This window comes from Opisthocomus hoazin, chromosome 15 (assembly GCF_030867145.1).
Source record: "Opisthocomus hoazin isolate bOpiHoa1 chromosome 15, bOpiHoa1.hap1, whole genome shotgun sequence".
Classification (NCBI taxonomy): Eukaryota; Metazoa; Chordata; class Aves; order Opisthocomiformes; family Opisthocomidae; genus Opisthocomus; species Opisthocomus hoazin.
The window spans coordinates 25,079,628-25,095,575 of record NC_134428.1 but is presented as its reverse complement, the minus strand read 5'-3'; the positions used below and the strand labels follow the sequence as shown (position 1 = coordinate 25,095,575).

Genomic DNA, 15,948 nt, shown 5'->3' with positions numbered 1-15,948 from the left:
ACTACTGCAAGTAGAAAGAAAAAAAACCCTCAAAAGTTCTGTTCAAGAAAAACAGATGTTTTGTCCAAGATGAGCGGGTCCCTTCTTCAGAAAAAGCCTGGAGATACCAGAACGGCCAATATCCTGCAAGTAACCTTGACCCAAGTACTACAAAAAAAGCATGGCTCGATCTCTTAATTTTACAGCTGAGGAAGAAGCACATTTGCTATGAACTTACTTGGAAGGGTTTGTGTATGGCAGGGAGATGGCGAACACACTGGCATACTGCTCTGCGGCAAAGTTCCGGTAGAGGTGAGGCAGCCTCGCTAGAGCTGGAACAGTTCGAGAAGAAAACCAACACTGGTGAGGTCTGAATGCAAAACACTCAGTATCACAATTCATTTTAATTTGAAATGCTTTGTTTCTTCTAAAACATCAGCTGATGTGGAATTTAACATTGTGATACAGTTTCATGCTATAGAAGTTACAAGCAGCAAGGTGAAGAAAGCAGCATGGTATTTCCATCACTGTATGGCTGCACCACACAAAGCATGTCTCTGCCTTCAGGGAGTGCAAGAGCTTGAAATAGAAAAACTGTAACAAACAAGAGGTGATCAGATATTTGTACCTTGAGGATGATGCAAGGGCATCACCAAAACCCAGGAAACCCTTACAGTCCATTCCATATGACTAACACCATCGAAATACCCACACGGTGCAAACAATACATTTACAACTACAGAAGATGAGAAGCAGAAGAACATTACAACTTACTTGAAAGAAACTCTAAGAGGGGGATTGCCATATTGGCTGTAGCGGAAATGTGGGTTAATTTGACGATTAAGACAGGAAGCGCCTTTATGATGATGTCAGGCATCTCGACGCTGCAGACGGAGAGTGCCACAACGCACTGGTTGGCACAGCGATAAATAAGACCATGCTCCAGGCAATACACTATTTCACGCTAGAAAAGAGAAAAGAAAGTCATCACAAAGGGAAAGAGACAACCTCCGATTCTGGAGGTGGAGTACCACCTCCTGACTTCGGTCAGCACTTCAGCACAGCCTGCAAGGTATCACTGCTGCAAGGCCTGCACGACGCACACAAATTCTTACCCAAAACGCACTAACACAGAACCCTAAATAATGTTGTATGTATTCTAGGCCAAAATCTTGAGATGGGACATTAATCAAGTAGACTTTGTAGAAACTAGTGTTTCAGCTTCTGATTAAAGAGAATTTTTCTGTTGAACAGGGTCTTCCAGCAGAGGACAAAGTCACCCAGTGACCTGTGAGAGGGGACAGGCACGGACAGGGAACGGTGAATCAGGGTGAATCAGGTGAATCAGGACAAGGGGCAATGGGCACAAACTGAGGCACAGGAAGTTCCATCTGAACATGAGGAAGAACTTCTTCCCTCTGAGGGTGACGGAGCCCTGGCCCAGGCTGCCCAGGGAGGCTGTGGAGTCTCCTTCTCTGGAGATATTCCAGTCCCGCCTAGACAAGGTCCTGTGCAGCCTGCTGTAGGTGGCCCTGCTTCGGCAGGGGGGTTGGACTGGATGACCCACAGAGGTCCCTTCCAACCCCTACTATTCTGTGATTCTGTGATTCTGTGATTCTGTGAATCCAGCTGACCAGACAGTTACTGCTGCACAAAGTTAGCCAAGTAATTTTTCACCCCACCCCAAATACAGTAGATGCAGTTTTTTGTAACAGAAAAGGGCAGTGTCACCTTGTGCTTCAGTCTCCTACTCAGCTAGTACGAGAAAATGCTCGACTATACAGGCTCAGGCCCCATCCCCCCTACACCTTCTTACTTTCCCCATACCTGTTTAGCTTTGTCCAGATAATTATGGTAAGATATTAATGCTGTCAGTACTGGGACTACAGCCAGATGCAAATCAGTGCGAGAAAAGCCGTCCGGGGTACCGTGGAGCCTGTCGGTAGTCTTCTTGTCTGTGAGCTGACAGATCACACAGTAAGTTAGAACACCTCACACGAAAAATACTCTCTAAAAGGCAGTAGGACAGGCACTGCCCATAGCTCCCTTTTCACATGTATACATATGTACACAAAGAACACTCATTACTACCTACTTCTGTACCTAAAACGACCCTCACAAAAAGGGAAAGTGAGTGTGGATTGACAACAGCATGCTAATCTTCAACATATTAGACTGAATCAAAAATAAAAAACCCTCAAAAAAACCCACCAACCAACCCTCAAGCAAACTAAGGATCTGGTGATTCTACACCCGCAGGGTGCGTGGCATTACCATGTAGCTCAGTGCAGAGGCCAGCAGGTCTATGTTACAAGGAGAGGTTAAAAACAGGACTTTATAGCGCAGGGATTCCGGTAATTTGTTGAGGACCAACTTCAACACCTTCCAGTCTGTCTCCTGGAAAGAAAGAGAAAGTTAAGGTGGCAAATTTTTGTACCCTTTCAGTTCAGTTTGAAAGTAAGACCAATCAAATTTCAGACAAAGTGCCATTTCCTAGGCAGACAGATGTCTTGTGACAGCTCAGTGCCACTACTTTTTATGTAGCTACCGTGACAAGTTCCTTCCTGTCCGCCATCCAGCTCTAGGTGCAATATTAGGACCACAAACTGGAAGACAACTGGTATCCAGATCTGACTGAGCTCCAAAAAAGGAGCCAGAATTCAGTTCTAACCACCAGCACAAACTAACTGCCAGAGCAAGACAACCCCTCCGCACCTACGTCCAACACAACACTAACAAGGTATATTTACAGTTTATTGGCGACTGAAACATTTATCAATTCTCAAAACACTTCAGAAACTTGCAGTAGGAGGGCGTCTTTTAGTTTCAAATGCCCTTTCAGAAACAGGATGACTTGTTTGATCTTTGTTCAACAAACACATTTTTTGCCCTTGTCTGCTCCGACGCGGTGAGATGAAAGCCCTGCTTGGTTTCTGAAGAGCTGCCCAGGGAGGCTGTGGAATCTCCTTCTCTGGAGATATTCCAGCCCCACCTGGACGCGGTGCTGTGAAGCCTGCTCTGGGTGACCCTGCTTGGGCAGGGGGTTGGGCTGGGTGACCCACAGAGGGCCCTGCCAACCCCACCATGCTGGGATTCTGTGAACTGGTGCTCCCACTGGTGGCTGGAAAGCTGCAGAGTCACACACAGGTTCTGCCCAGGGAGGATTTACGTGTTGCTTTTCAGACATTATTTAGATACTCTCAGATAGAATTCTCTCGCCAGCTGGTTTAAGCTGACATATTTCACGTTAGGAAATGTCCTTAGGAGTGGACGTACTTGCTTCAAACACTGCAGAAGGACGCCAAAGACCATGGAGTAGGGCAGATGCCCTACGCGAATGGTGGCGTTCTGGGAAGGCACGCTGGGACTTCCTGAAGGCGGAGAGAGCGTACCAGGAGGCTTTTTCTCAGAAGCCCTCTTCTCTGCTTCTCTACAGAAGCAAGGGAGAAAAAGACACATAATGTAAAAGCAAGATCAGAACAGCCTATTCATGTGATCTATGGTGATACTATTTGGTAGCCAGTTTAATGACCAAGCAACAACATAAATTGCATTTTCAATTCAAAAACACAGGCTTGCCCAGTAGGCAGACAGCAATGCGTCAGTTTGGTCAGGTTAGGGATTTTTCTATCCAGTCCCTTGGCAAACTGAGAAAGATATCTTTTGGGGCATGTTACACAAAGAACTTCAGACCAAGCTATCAAATTAAAAATAGCCAGATCTGTACAAATCATTGAATCAAACCTCAATGTGAAAACTGGTTTCAGGTAGGAAACTGCAAATATTTTTGTGAAGTTTTGTGAGCAGAAACAGAAATTTCATGTCTGAGATTGAGAGCTCTGTAGATAAGCGATTTGCAGGAACAATTCGCCAATTAGATATTAGTTGAGACAATCCTAGGTTGTAACTACAGACTTGTCTAGCAGTTGATTCATCTGGATTTGGAAGATTTAGAAAAACTGCAGATTGCTACCGATGGACCGTTAAGCTCACGCAAAAGTACCAACTAGTATGGAAAACAGCTTTTGCTTAATGCAGTGAGAAACCTACACAAAGTCACACAGACAGTACGGGCTGAACCTCACTGCTCCATCCTTGTTGGAAAGGCCAAGACGGTGGAGGGAGTCAGCTCGAAGCATCAGTAGGAAATCGAATACCTGTAACAGAGAAGACATCAGAATCAGTCAAAACCCAAGCCAGTCAAATGCTCTCCCACCTCCCCACATGATTCCTTTGCAAGTACACACTCCTATCAGCCAAGAAACATTTCATTCTACTTCTGGCGAGCTCTAGAGCACACAATCCCCACCTGCCAGCCAGGAATGCCAAAGGCCACATGCAGCTCTCGACCTGAAAGCATAGGTTACTGCTCATACCTGCAGTCGGATGCTGCTAGCAACAGCAAGGCTGTACGCGTATATATAATGGCGCTGGACGTGGTGGATGAGCATCTCGTACACCCGCATCGCGTGGCTGGAGGGTAAGCTGTAGAGTTTTGTCTACAGAGGAACAGAAACACAAACCAACAGGCAGACTGACGCCTGTTTGTCAGAAATGTGTAGGTGCACTAAGAATTCAAGAAAAACACAGCAAAAACTTGCTCCTGAAAGTAAGATGAACAGCTGGCTCTGGACAGAACCTCTGCGAAGGCTCCAGAGCAATTCTGCCTGGCTCCAGAAGGGCAGTGGCTGGAACAACCAGCTCTTCGCATCTGCTTAACCGTATCTCAGGACACGCTACCCACACACAACGGATCTATTCAAGGTTATAAACCACTCCGTTTCTGCTGTTTGATGAACACATCTGCCCTCCACACATGAAAACGTGCTTATATTAATTGTACAATAGAAATTAAGAAATAAAACATTTGGCAAACAGTCATACAGTACTCAAAAGCAAAAGGAATGACCAAGAGTTAAAGTATTAAGTGGATGAAACAGAAGTTGGGATATTTAATAGTGGGAGAACAGTTATCTAAAAAGCCAAGTCCAGCAGAAGACTACTCTAAAGATGTGTTTATTGCTTTGCAGCATTTACCTGAAGAATTATCAGGAGTCCAAGAACTGCTGTCTTGACATCCTCCAAAGAAGCCGAATACGACAGCAAGTCCCTCTCTTCCAGTTCAGAAGGAGATGAGAGAGAATGTGCAGCCACCTTTTACAAAGAAAAGTAATACTGGGTTTAAATTTGCAACACACCTTCTCTTTATTTTCATCCTGGAAGGTCAGGAAAGACTACAGCAAGTCACCCCTGCTGGAAATTCTGCAAGCCCCGTCAGGTAGCTTGGCTGTGCATCGGTAGGATTTCTAAAGCTCCCTTCCACTCTGCACATCAGACTTGCACCCTCCAAAACCCAGTGGTTTTACAATATCCTGTTGAGCCATGAAACTGGTAACAGTCACGGGTCAGTCTCCTCAAGCACCGCAAGAGGATCTGGCAAAAGATGTGGTGATGCTACTGACAACAGATGAAACTCAGCCTCACCTTTTCTATGATATCAAGCAAGCTGTTGAAGTGGTGCGTGTTGCAGCCTTCAGCCAGGTCTACGAGTAGCTGAGTGGCCAGTTTTCGGACTTGATGGTCTTTATCCTCCGGAATATGAGCCAGCTGAGAGATCACAACCACGTTTATCAGCTCTTCCTGCAAGAGGACAGACCTTACTAAGCCTGGACATTATACTGTCAGTTGTTCAATCAGCATATTAAAGAGACAAATAATTACAAACACAAGAACATTGATATTCTGATATCAGGCTTGCTCCTCAACTGTTTGGTTCCTTGATCTTTCCTCTTCCATCCAATTAAGTAGTTCTGTATGCCATCCCTCCAAATATTTACGACTTCTGTCAAACTTGGATTCAGTGCTTTGGTTTTCATCTCTTACACAGATTTGATAGCCCAGGCTCAAACAGACTGTTCAGAAGGATTTCTAGGGCTTGGCTTTTCAAGAGAGAGAGGAAACACGCAAAAGCATTGCGTTTTCACAAGTCTTGATGGAATCTAAGCAGCAACTCTGCCCCTTCCTGTCCTCTGACACTCTGGGTACATTCCAAGGGGCTGATGTAATCCCCAGAGCTCTTCCATAACTCCTCTCTTGGACAGTTTCCATCTTGGATTGCAATAAACTGCAAGCACCAAGACAAGTCAACCTGCTCACGTCAGATTATGTCCAGAGCTCATCTCTGTAAAAAGCTCTTAAATAAACTCTGCATCCCTCACACTGACCTTCCTTTCTTCCAAAACAAAATGTATATGGAATTAATGAACCAAATACACAACCAGACACGACCTCAAAACACAGCAGCTCCCACTGCAAGCTGCACACACCCGTACCCAACTAAGGATAATTAAAAGGCAAGTCCTCCTACAAGCATCCTAAAGAAACAGGTCTACTGTGTGCAACATGTAAAGCACAGTTCTGTGCATTCCCCAGTGGCAGAGATGACTGGAAGCACACCATAAAACACACCTCACCAAAGCCTCTCCCACCCGCTCAAGATCTCACCTGTGACCCTCAGAAACAGGTAAAGCACACACCTCATAGAACTGCCTGTTAATGCTCAGGACAAAGGACAAGACATCCAGAACTTTAATACGAACAGCACTGCGACTTTCGTTCCTAAAATGGGAAGAGCAAATTCAAGATGAATAAAATAAAGTTGCTGATATTTAGGGATGGGGGGAGAGGAGAAAAGGAAAGTAAGACTAAAGTAAACTAAGAAACTTCTTCAGAGTTAAAACAATAACTGTTAGAGATCAGCTGAGCCTTCAGTTAATGTCTCTACATATGAAATCAGGCTCAAGAACAATCGGAAACTGGAACCCCAGTTCAACTTTTACTATTCTGGAGACCTGTAACTGCAGTTTTCCCATTTCCAATCTAAACTACGAAGAACGTGCTCCAATGAGCAAATTTAAAACCAAACATCTGGCACCAAGAAAGAGCTGCTCTTTGGCACCATTTCCCAGATAAGCCAGAAGTCTGTTATTGCTGCATGTTGATATCTCAGAGCACAAGAATACTTTTAGCAGTACCGATTCAAAACCAGATAACTTTAATGCTGGATACCCATACAGAATCCTGATGCTTAACAGGAAAGCCTCGTTTGGTGTCAGAACTACAAAGTGTTGTGGAGTGGAACACATAACTGCCCAAGCTAACTGGAATAGCACCATCCAATGGAAATAAAAAGAAAAAAAAAAAAAAAAGGCAGCATAAATAACTCAGTGGAAAGTTTTTCTTCTGTTAAACAAAATCCTTTCATGTACTCTGCCCTGGAACTACCATACTTCTTAGCAGTCACTTACTAACATCAGAACTTCAGAAAACAAAATTGTTTAACAAGACAAGGTGGCAAGAAACATTTGAAAGTGCCTTGTATTCACAAAGTTATGATTTCATACCTGAAGAATCTCTCCATTAACATCTGCAGGTTGTGAATCCAGCCATCTTTGGCAGGATGAATGGACTGAGCTCTGTATGTTATCAAGTTTAATACAGAAGATTCCTTTCACAGAAAGATCAAGAATTTTTTTTAGTCTATAAGAAAATACAATATACTCATTCCCCCAACCCCCACCCTGAGAATAAAGCTCATATAAGTCCTTGCTGTGATTTTCTGACCACTTGCTATTTTAGGACTCCCAACTGTCAACTGTACTGAGTAACAAAACGGATTCAACTGGCAACAAAGGAAGACATTAACACATAAAGTCTTACTGGTCTCTGATCAGCACATCTTTCCACCAGCTCAAAAAATCTCTCTTCAGAGCCATGGAATTCATTCTGGTCACAAAGTTCTTCTACTGTAGTCAAAAGATCATGTACAATGGACTTAAGTTCTTGGCTCTCCAGACTCTGAAACAGAGACAAAAACATTCCTAAAAGACTTTCCACCTTACCAGAACATGCTAACTTCAGCTACAGAGAACTCAGTTGAGAAGCACAGTATTGAGAATTGAGCTAAAACTTCATCCAGCTTCAAAGTTCACTAGGATGTACAAACGGGAGATCAATTTGCAAAAATATTTGTGGCGAAGTCTTTTGATTGCAAGCAATCAAGACAGGCTCCACACTTACCTGCAGCTGTTGCAGTAATCGCTCCATGATGTCCAAAAGGATGTCCCACGTTACAGCTTGCAGCTCCTTCCCATACTTCTTTATTAGACGTGTTATGGACAGAACTATCTCATAAGATACAACTGCATTGGGACATGTCATGGCCTGGAACACAAAGCATTTCAGCCAGTTAACAGTTGGAAAGCAGTGATCAGAAACCCTCTTAAATGCAAATGAAACACACCTTACTAACTAGGAACTTAGCCTGAAGGTCTAAGATGAACATATTCAAGTCTATACACACAAAGGGCAAAGCAAAGAACCATTGTATAAAGTGCAGCTACGCACTCCTGCAGGCAGCTGTAGATCAGATGTCAAATACAGTCCCATCTGACAGAGCAGACACGTGAGCTTAAAGCTAGTAATTCCTGCTTGATGCACTTGGATGAAAAAATTTTAAGAGAGCCCTAAGGCTTTCCCTGAAGACACTGTCCCTCACTTCTTGTACCACACACTGGAAAGAATTAAAGTTTTTGCAGTTTATTTTCAAAGCTAAAAGCACCCACAATGTAGATATTTGATTACAAGAATTCAGACTTTGCTTTTCTGGCCAATAAAGATATTCCAGGAGGCAGCCTCAATTTCAAACTTAAATCCACTGTTGTTTTACTGTTTCCCCATGCTTCACCCCATACTCCATTGCTGCCTCTCATCTTTCAGGCATACAAAGGTCTCTGTGGTGCAGGGGGCCACATTTCTGTTCTAAATTGGTGCAGGTCCAGATGTACACCTGACTAAGCAGTTCCTCCAGCATCCCATCCTACCTTGAGGAACGAAGGCAGCACTGAAGTTGGGGAATTCTTGAGTGAATTGAGGCGATGAGCACCCCACAGAGCCATCCCAACAAAGAACACAGCTCCCCTCAGCAGCGCTGCATCCGCCATGTAAGCTCTAAGAACAGATGGAAGGGAAGACTTAGACCATGCTACGACTATTTTAGCTTATGAGAGTGAGTAGGAATACACACTGTCACAACAGCACTTCCCAGCTCTTATACATCAGAGCCTTGCACAGCAATTTACAAACATTAAAAGCAGAAAAATATTTAGTACAACTTTAAACAAAGGAAAATCAAATTCAGAGAAGCCAAAAAAATGAGCACTTCAGCAGCAGAACTAGAAAGGGAATTCACTTCTAAGCACCAGAACCTTCAGTTTGTTCTGCTGTGACTCCCTATTTGTCTCAGCAGGACCTGTACTGAATTCCTTGGGTTTTGTTAGATACACCTTCGTTACCTGTCTTCCATGATCCTGCACATGTTGTAGATGGCACTGTGTCCCAAATGAGTCCCCAAAAGGTTGCGCATAAGCTGCAAATTCAAAGAGAACACTTAAATATGCGATTGTTAAAACACTCACTAGCCTAGATACGCAGTTGGCTGGCCAACCGTGCCCACTTATGGCAAGTCAATGTGTCCGGCCATTTCCACGGCACTAGAGAACAGGCAGCCTGCCACATCAGCCGAGAGGAAACCACGGGTAAATTCCACAGACCTGATGGACTTACACCAACAAAGTGCTGATCCCTTAACACTTGAAACTTTTATTAATTTACTCTTAAAAGCAAACTGAAATTTATGGCAAATGTGCATAGGCACACCCAACACTTCATCTACCAGGCCAGGACAGTAAACTCGTTAAAAAACAAAGCTACAAGAAAGTTCTGACCTTCCAGCACGGCTCGCAGAGCTCCTTCACATTGATGGTACGGCACAAAGTGATGATAAACACTGGCAGGTTCTCTGACGGCAGACAGTTGTAGCAAACAACTGCATCTAGGACTTGCAAGGAAATCTTTGGGAAAGAGAAAGGCAAAATGGTTATGTACTTCTCCAGGAACAAAGCGGGTCAAATCCTAACCTGGCAGACCCAGGAAATCTGCAAGTCAAAAGGGATACAGATATGTCTTTTTTTTTTTCTTTTTTCTTTCTAAATCATAGCAAGATGGAAAGTAAACCCTAAAATGCACTGTTGAAAAACTGATCTGCTTATGAAATTTACCAATGCTCTGTCTGTTTTAAAATAAAATTATTATTGGTGTACGAGATCCAACAGCTTACAAATACTTCATAACATTGTATTAGATCTCTTGTAATATGAGAATAAACCGAGAGGAGAGTCTGATGCTATGGTCGTCTGCAAAAGTTACGGTGTCAAAGAATTTCAAAGAAGTCTACAGTACTAAGAGGGACTGAAACTACTGACCTCTATGTCCACAGATGATGAAGTCTGAATGCACAAGAGGCATATCTTGCTGTTAGGAAAGAATATTTAATTGTAATTGTTTGTTTAATATGATTTTAGGCAAATTACAAAGAGCCAAAACAGACAAGTAAATTGGCATGTTATTTTACTCATCATTCCCCTTACTGTGCTGTTGTTGATAACACTGCTAGAGACACTGAACACTATGACCTCCTAATAAAAGTTAGCTTAAAGTTGCCCTTAAACACAACTCAGTATGCCTACACTAACACGACAGCAAAGAGCCTTTGTGAGACTAATCAATGCAATCGGGTCCATCACATGAAATGGGGAAAGCACATGCAGTGACACTAAAACAGATCTGAACGTTGTGAGAACTGAAAATCAAATACGTGTCAGAAATGCTAGGTATGACCTGGAATGGAACAGATCCAGATCGGATGGAAAACATTCCACTTATCTGTGTATTGATCTGCAACTCTCCCCTGTAATTTACCAAGAATAAGCATGTAGGAGTTAAAAAAAAAAAAAAAAAACTTACTGGACCATGTCAGCTACATAGTCTTCCAGATAGCAGCTATTGAATTTCACCAGGTTCACTAAAACCAGAAGGAACTCAGAAGTCAAACCAACATCCATCCACTGTAGCACAAAGTCAGCTAAAGAAGCAAAACAAATTGTTACGATACACCTTCTACCCAGAAGTGTTATCACTACCTGTTTCTCGTACCACTGAATGCCCATCCCTTAACTTACTCCCACCAAACTGAGGAGGGGCAGAGACAATCCTCACCTAACTCTTCTTCTAAGTAGGTGATGTATCGTCCATTCTCCGTTAGAGCCTTGAACACTTCAAGCCGTTCATGCAAGTCTTCATTGGAGGGATAGTCCTTAATAACCTTAAAAAAATGTGCTCTGAGGATCCCTAATCTCTCACCCTTAAAAAACAAAAAAGAGAGGGGGGCGGGGGGGAGAATAACAATGTCACTAATGAAACAAAGACAGTTAAGGCCTGGACCTTATCAAGGTCTGTAACAGCAATCTTCATGCTTGAAATTATTTTGTTTTCCTACGGTCTATGAAAGTCTCTTCAAAATCCCGCCAACCTCTCCTGGCTACTGACAACGGCTCAGGTCTCCTCAGTCAGTTAGATCAGCACTCAGGGTTGGAGGCATTTTGTCCAGCAACACACAGACAGCATCCAACACTCAGAGTACCCCAGGGAAACTGCAAGTGGCAGCACTGCCAGGAGAGCGCTTAAAAAACAACCACCCAACAAACCAGAATCAATGCCCACTCTGAATATGAGGAAGAACTTCTTCCCTCTGAGGGTGACGGAGCACTGGAACAGGCTGCCCAGGGAGGTTGTGGAGTCTCCTTCTCTGGAGATATTCAAGACCCGCCTGGACAAGGTCCTCTACAACCTACTGTAGGTGACCCTGCTTCGGCAGGAGGGTTGGGCTAGATGACCCACAGAGGTCCCTTCCAAACCCTACCATTCTGTGATTCTGTGATTCTATTCGTAAGCACCTATCTCTGCTTTTCTAGAATACTGAAAACTAGAACTTTGGTCTGATACAGCCTTAGGCTGTGCAGCACGTTGTGAAATCTGAAGAATTCACAGTATGCTTAACTTGGCCAGGCTAGACAAGTATCTCGCACAGAACTTCTTGCATGTGTGACACACTGAAACATCAAAACCAGCTTCAGACTAGGACTAATATGTCTGGGCAAAGACCATTTAAAATTTGCTACGCTATGCTGAACTTAACCCAAAACATTCCTTCCTCTACAAGAACATTGGCCCAAAACAGAAAAGTTTTCTACGAGGTGTATGAAAAGTTTTGCTACAAGATCCACCCAATAGTTAAATTAAAATGCTTCCTCTTCCCATTTACTAGGCACCACCAAAATAAGAAACACGGAAAGCTGTAGAAAAGAGCCACCCGATATTTTTCACGTTCATCCTTTGCACAGACCCTAGTTTAAGTGTAGTGTTTCTCCCATAGTTTGTTTGTTTTCACCTGTCCTTGAACGATTGACTTCAGCAGATGAAGAACGGCGTGTCTGGCTTCGACGGGGCGCTCTGGCTGGAGCATATCAGCTACCACTTTCCATATTGCTTCCACCGCGTGCTGAAAACAAACACAGGGGACAGGCAGTAGCAGGAAAGTTAAACTGCTTCTAGGATCTTTATGCAGTAGGTCAGTCGTTAATTACAGCAAGTTAATGAACAAGATCTCCAGGGATTTCACGCTGAGAGTTCTCTCTTCTGAGGGACACTCCCACCTGTCCGCTCATGAGCGCAGATGAACCACACGAGAGACACCAGCTCCTGTCCCAGGTGACAGCTGGCACCCCAGCAACCGAGTTCTTCATACACACACTTCCTTCAGCATGAACATTTGCACAGAAACCTTCACCCAAATACAAGAGGAGTTTAAACCAATCTGAGGTTGCTTATTAACAGGACAGAAGGAGCTAGCGAACACCTCTTCTGCAGGATTTACATCCTCTCCCGTCAACTGTCCTGAACAGGCCCCAACCTCCACGGCGTTCTCCTTCCGTTCAGCTCAGCAGGCCCATCAGCTACGTCCTCTCTGCTCCACGGTCGGTGGGTTGGACAAGACCAATTTCCTCGGCCATCCTTTTACAGGTTGGGACAGCACAACACACAGCTGCTGGGCTTACCGATCCTAGCAGGCAGTCTCAACTACGGGAGCCTGTCACCATAAGTTAAGAGCTGCTGCTTAAATGTTCATCCTTCAGATCTTCACTGACCACTTTGCAACTTACCTCTTCAATTTTCTTCGTTTTTGCCACTTCACAAATTTGACTGATTGCTCGTATCCTATTACTTAATCCACATTCCACGCTCAGCTCCTGGAAAGAAATGTAGAAATCAGCTAACAGTTTATCTTACTAGAAACACTTCTCCATTTCGCAAAGGGGATCATGCACCACTGAAAAATGAATTACACATTTGTCCAAAACGATCCAACCATTAGTCATCACCGGAGCTTTTCAGGAATCTCTCCACAAACTTTTTTCCATTAGCAAATGATTCGTCAAAACTAGCACTCTCACAGAACTGCAGCCAAGCAGCTTTGCACCTCCAGCACAGAACATCCAATTTTCTCCAGAAAAGCTAATAACTCACTGGCTGTGGCGCTCGCCCAGCTCACGGGAGCAGGGCAGGGAAAGGAGGGACGCTAAGGCCGGCTCACCAGCCTTCCAGCAGGTCAGAGCCCGGCTGCTCCAGCGCAGACGGGAAGGGATTCTGGTCTCCTTCTCCCTCCTCTGTGCTCTCCTCCCTGTGTGCCAACTGTTCTGCTTGCAGACTTGCTGCACTGATTACTGCAATTTTTTTTTTAAATTTTCACAAAACCATAAGGTTTTCATAAAATAGAAACAGTTTCCAGCTGTGCTAACTGCCACCACATAAACTTCACCAAGCTCAGGCTCTACAAACAGAGCAACGTGTTTGAGGAAACACCCCGTAACCCAACACAGGACAACACCGTCCCATCTAATATCTCAAAAGTATTCAAACACCGAACAACGAAAATGCTGCAGCTTCAAAGCAGGCGAGATCTACATCTGTCTCACTAGAGAATGAATTGAGAGGTAAGGTAAAAGGGCATGACTGGAGAGGGAATGAATGGCAAAATGGAGAGTGAGCAAACCCTCCCTCCGATCCTCTCAGCTCAGGTCATGCGGGCACCACCCCCACCTTTGCCACGGTCAGTTCTCACACCTTGAGTATTTCTGCAGTGATGACAAACTCTGTCTGCTTGCCCTCCGACGGCTTCGAACTTCCCCGAGACGTTCCCAGCCCCAGGAGATTCCTGAACTTCTCCTTCAGTCCCGAATCCTTGCTCTGAGGCTTCGCCATTGCTGCCAGGCAAGCAGCGCCGAGCCCCTGCAAACGCAGAATTTCTGTTACGGGAGACCCACGGGGAAGCTGTAAGCACCAGCTACAGCCACCGCAGCGCGGCTTTTACAGACAGCACCGGTGTCTCCAGCCCTTTCGAACAAAGGAGAAGCCCAGCGCTGAGGACGGAACAGCGAGGAGCCCGCACGCACGTGGGGCCTGCACCGCTCCCGCCTTCAGCACCCGCACCCTGCAGCTACCTGAGGAACATGAGTTCCGTCTGAACCCAAGGAAGAACTTCTTCCCTCTGAGGGTGATGGAGCCCTGGCCCAGGCTGCCCAGGGAGGCTGTGGAGTCTCCTTCTCTGGAGATATTCCAGACCCGCCTGGCCGCGGTGCTGTGCAGCCTGCTCTGGGTGACCCTGCTTGGGCAGGGGGTTGGGCTGGGTGACCCACAGAGGGCCCTGCCAACCCCGACCATTCTGTGATTCTGTGAACGGGGAGAGCGGGGTTATCATCCTCCGAGGAAACATATCAGGCCCAGCACCACCACGGCCCGCACGCAGCGACCTCCATTTTACAACCACCGAGCTGATTTTTGAGGTGTAAACGCACCCACACGTACACGCAGGCTTTTCCTCGCTCCCAGTCCGCCGGCGTCGGACGAGCCCGCAGCACGGGGACGCAGACGCCGCAAGCAGCTGGGCGCGAGGCAGGGAGTCCGAATCCAAGCGCTGGAGCATCCAAACGCCGCCACGACGAGGAGAAAGAGGGGGAGAGAAGACAAGGGCACCCATTACAGCAAGGAATTCCAGAAACCCCGACCCGCTGCCCCTCGGAGACCCCGGCCCCCAGCTCGGAGCAGGACCCGCTCCTCACCGCTGGCACTGGGACCCGCTGGCCCCTCGCCATGCCCCCCGCCCCCCGGGACACGCCACAGCAAACCCCTGCGCTCCCACGGGGACAGGCCACAGAGCCTGACGTGGCAGCCCAGGGGACACAGCGCAGCCCCCAGCCCCGGGGGGGGGATCCCACCGAAGCCCCCAGCCCCAGCAGGGGCTCACACTGCAGCCCCCAGTCCAGGGGGGTCACAATGCAGCCCCCAGCCCCAGGGGGGAACGCTGCAGCCCCGGGGGGGATCCCACCACAGCCCCCAGCCCCAGCAGGGGCTCACACTGCAGCCCCCAGTCCAGGGGGGTCACAATGCAGCCCCCAGCCCCAGGGGGGAACACTGCAGCCCCGGGGGGTGTCACACCTCAGCCCCCAGCCCCGGGGTGTGGGGGGGGTCACACCTCAGCCCCCAGCCCCGGGGTGGGGGGGGGGGTCACACCTCAGCCCCCAGCCCCGGGGGGGGGTCACACTGCAGCCCCGGGGGGGTCACACCTCAGCCCCCAGCCCCGGGGGAGGACACACCGCAGCCCCCAGTCCGGCCCAGGAGCAGGCCCAGCGTCCCCCCGGGCCCACACCGCCACCCCCCCGGGACACAGCACAAGCCCTCACGGCACAGACACCCCCCCGCCCCGCACACGCCGGCCCCCTGGCAGGAGACCCCCGGGGGTCCCCCCCTCAGCCGGGGACGGGGACCCCCCACACTCCCTGGACACGGCGAGACCCCGCCTCCCACCAGGCCCCGCCAGCCCCCCGCGCCCACCGGACCGCAACGGAGCCACCACTCGCCCCCCCGCCTCACCCCTTCACTCACCCGCCGACCCCCGGGCCCGGCCCCGCCGCCCCCAGCCCGCTCCGCGCCCCGCCCCCCGGCGGAAGTCCCGCC

The 15,948-nt window shown here is 47.2% G+C and overlaps 1 protein-coding gene across 7 annotated transcripts in view; it reads right to left on the bottom strand.

Annotated features, from left to right (window-relative positions):
• Positions 1 to 15,905, bottom strand: part of TSC2 (TSC complex subunit 2) — a 37,425-nt gene extending 21,520 nt beyond the window's left edge. For 5 of the 7 annotated variants that reach the window (XM_075436967.1, XM_075436968.1, XM_075436970.1 and 2 more), the window contains exons 1-23: positions 14,790 to 14,872; positions 14,059 to 14,223; positions 13,098 to 13,184; positions 12,326 to 12,436; positions 11,095 to 11,239; positions 10,843 to 10,960; positions 10,302 to 10,350; positions 9,765 to 9,890; positions 9,333 to 9,406; positions 8,862 to 8,988; positions 8,059 to 8,202; positions 7,699 to 7,836; positions 7,383 to 7,486; positions 6,516 to 6,597; positions 5,464 to 5,619; positions 5,017 to 5,133; positions 4,356 to 4,478; positions 4,030 to 4,136; positions 3,256 to 3,409; positions 2,254 to 2,376; positions 1,807 to 1,941; positions 754 to 943; positions 218 to 311 (exon numbers count right to left, since the gene is read on the bottom strand). In XM_075436967.1, coding sequence (XP_075293082.1) covers positions 218 to 311; positions 754 to 943; positions 1,807 to 1,941; positions 2,254 to 2,376; positions 3,256 to 3,409; positions 4,030 to 4,136; positions 4,356 to 4,478; positions 5,017 to 5,133; positions 5,464 to 5,619; positions 6,516 to 6,597; positions 7,383 to 7,486; positions 7,699 to 7,836; positions 8,059 to 8,202; positions 8,862 to 8,988; positions 9,333 to 9,406; positions 9,765 to 9,890; positions 10,302 to 10,350; positions 10,843 to 10,960; positions 11,095 to 11,239; positions 12,326 to 12,436; positions 13,098 to 13,184; positions 14,059 to 14,196 — 2,642 coding nt within the window. In that variant the 5' untranslated portion in view covers positions 14,197 to 14,223; positions 14,790 to 14,872. Of the gene's footprint in view, positions 1 to 217; positions 312 to 753; positions 944 to 1,806; positions 1,942 to 2,253; positions 2,377 to 3,255; positions 3,410 to 4,029; positions 4,137 to 4,355; positions 4,479 to 5,016; positions 5,134 to 5,463; positions 5,620 to 6,515; positions 6,598 to 7,382; positions 7,487 to 7,698; positions 7,837 to 8,058; positions 8,203 to 8,861; positions 8,989 to 9,332; positions 9,407 to 9,764; positions 9,891 to 10,301; positions 10,351 to 10,842; positions 10,961 to 11,094; positions 11,240 to 12,325; positions 12,437 to 13,097; positions 13,185 to 14,058; positions 14,224 to 14,789; positions 14,909 to 15,876 lie in introns of those variants that run through there. The other 2 variants (XM_075436973.1, XM_075436974.1) reach the window with 2 other exon arrangements.
• Positions 15,906 to 15,948: the final 43 nt, after the last annotated feature.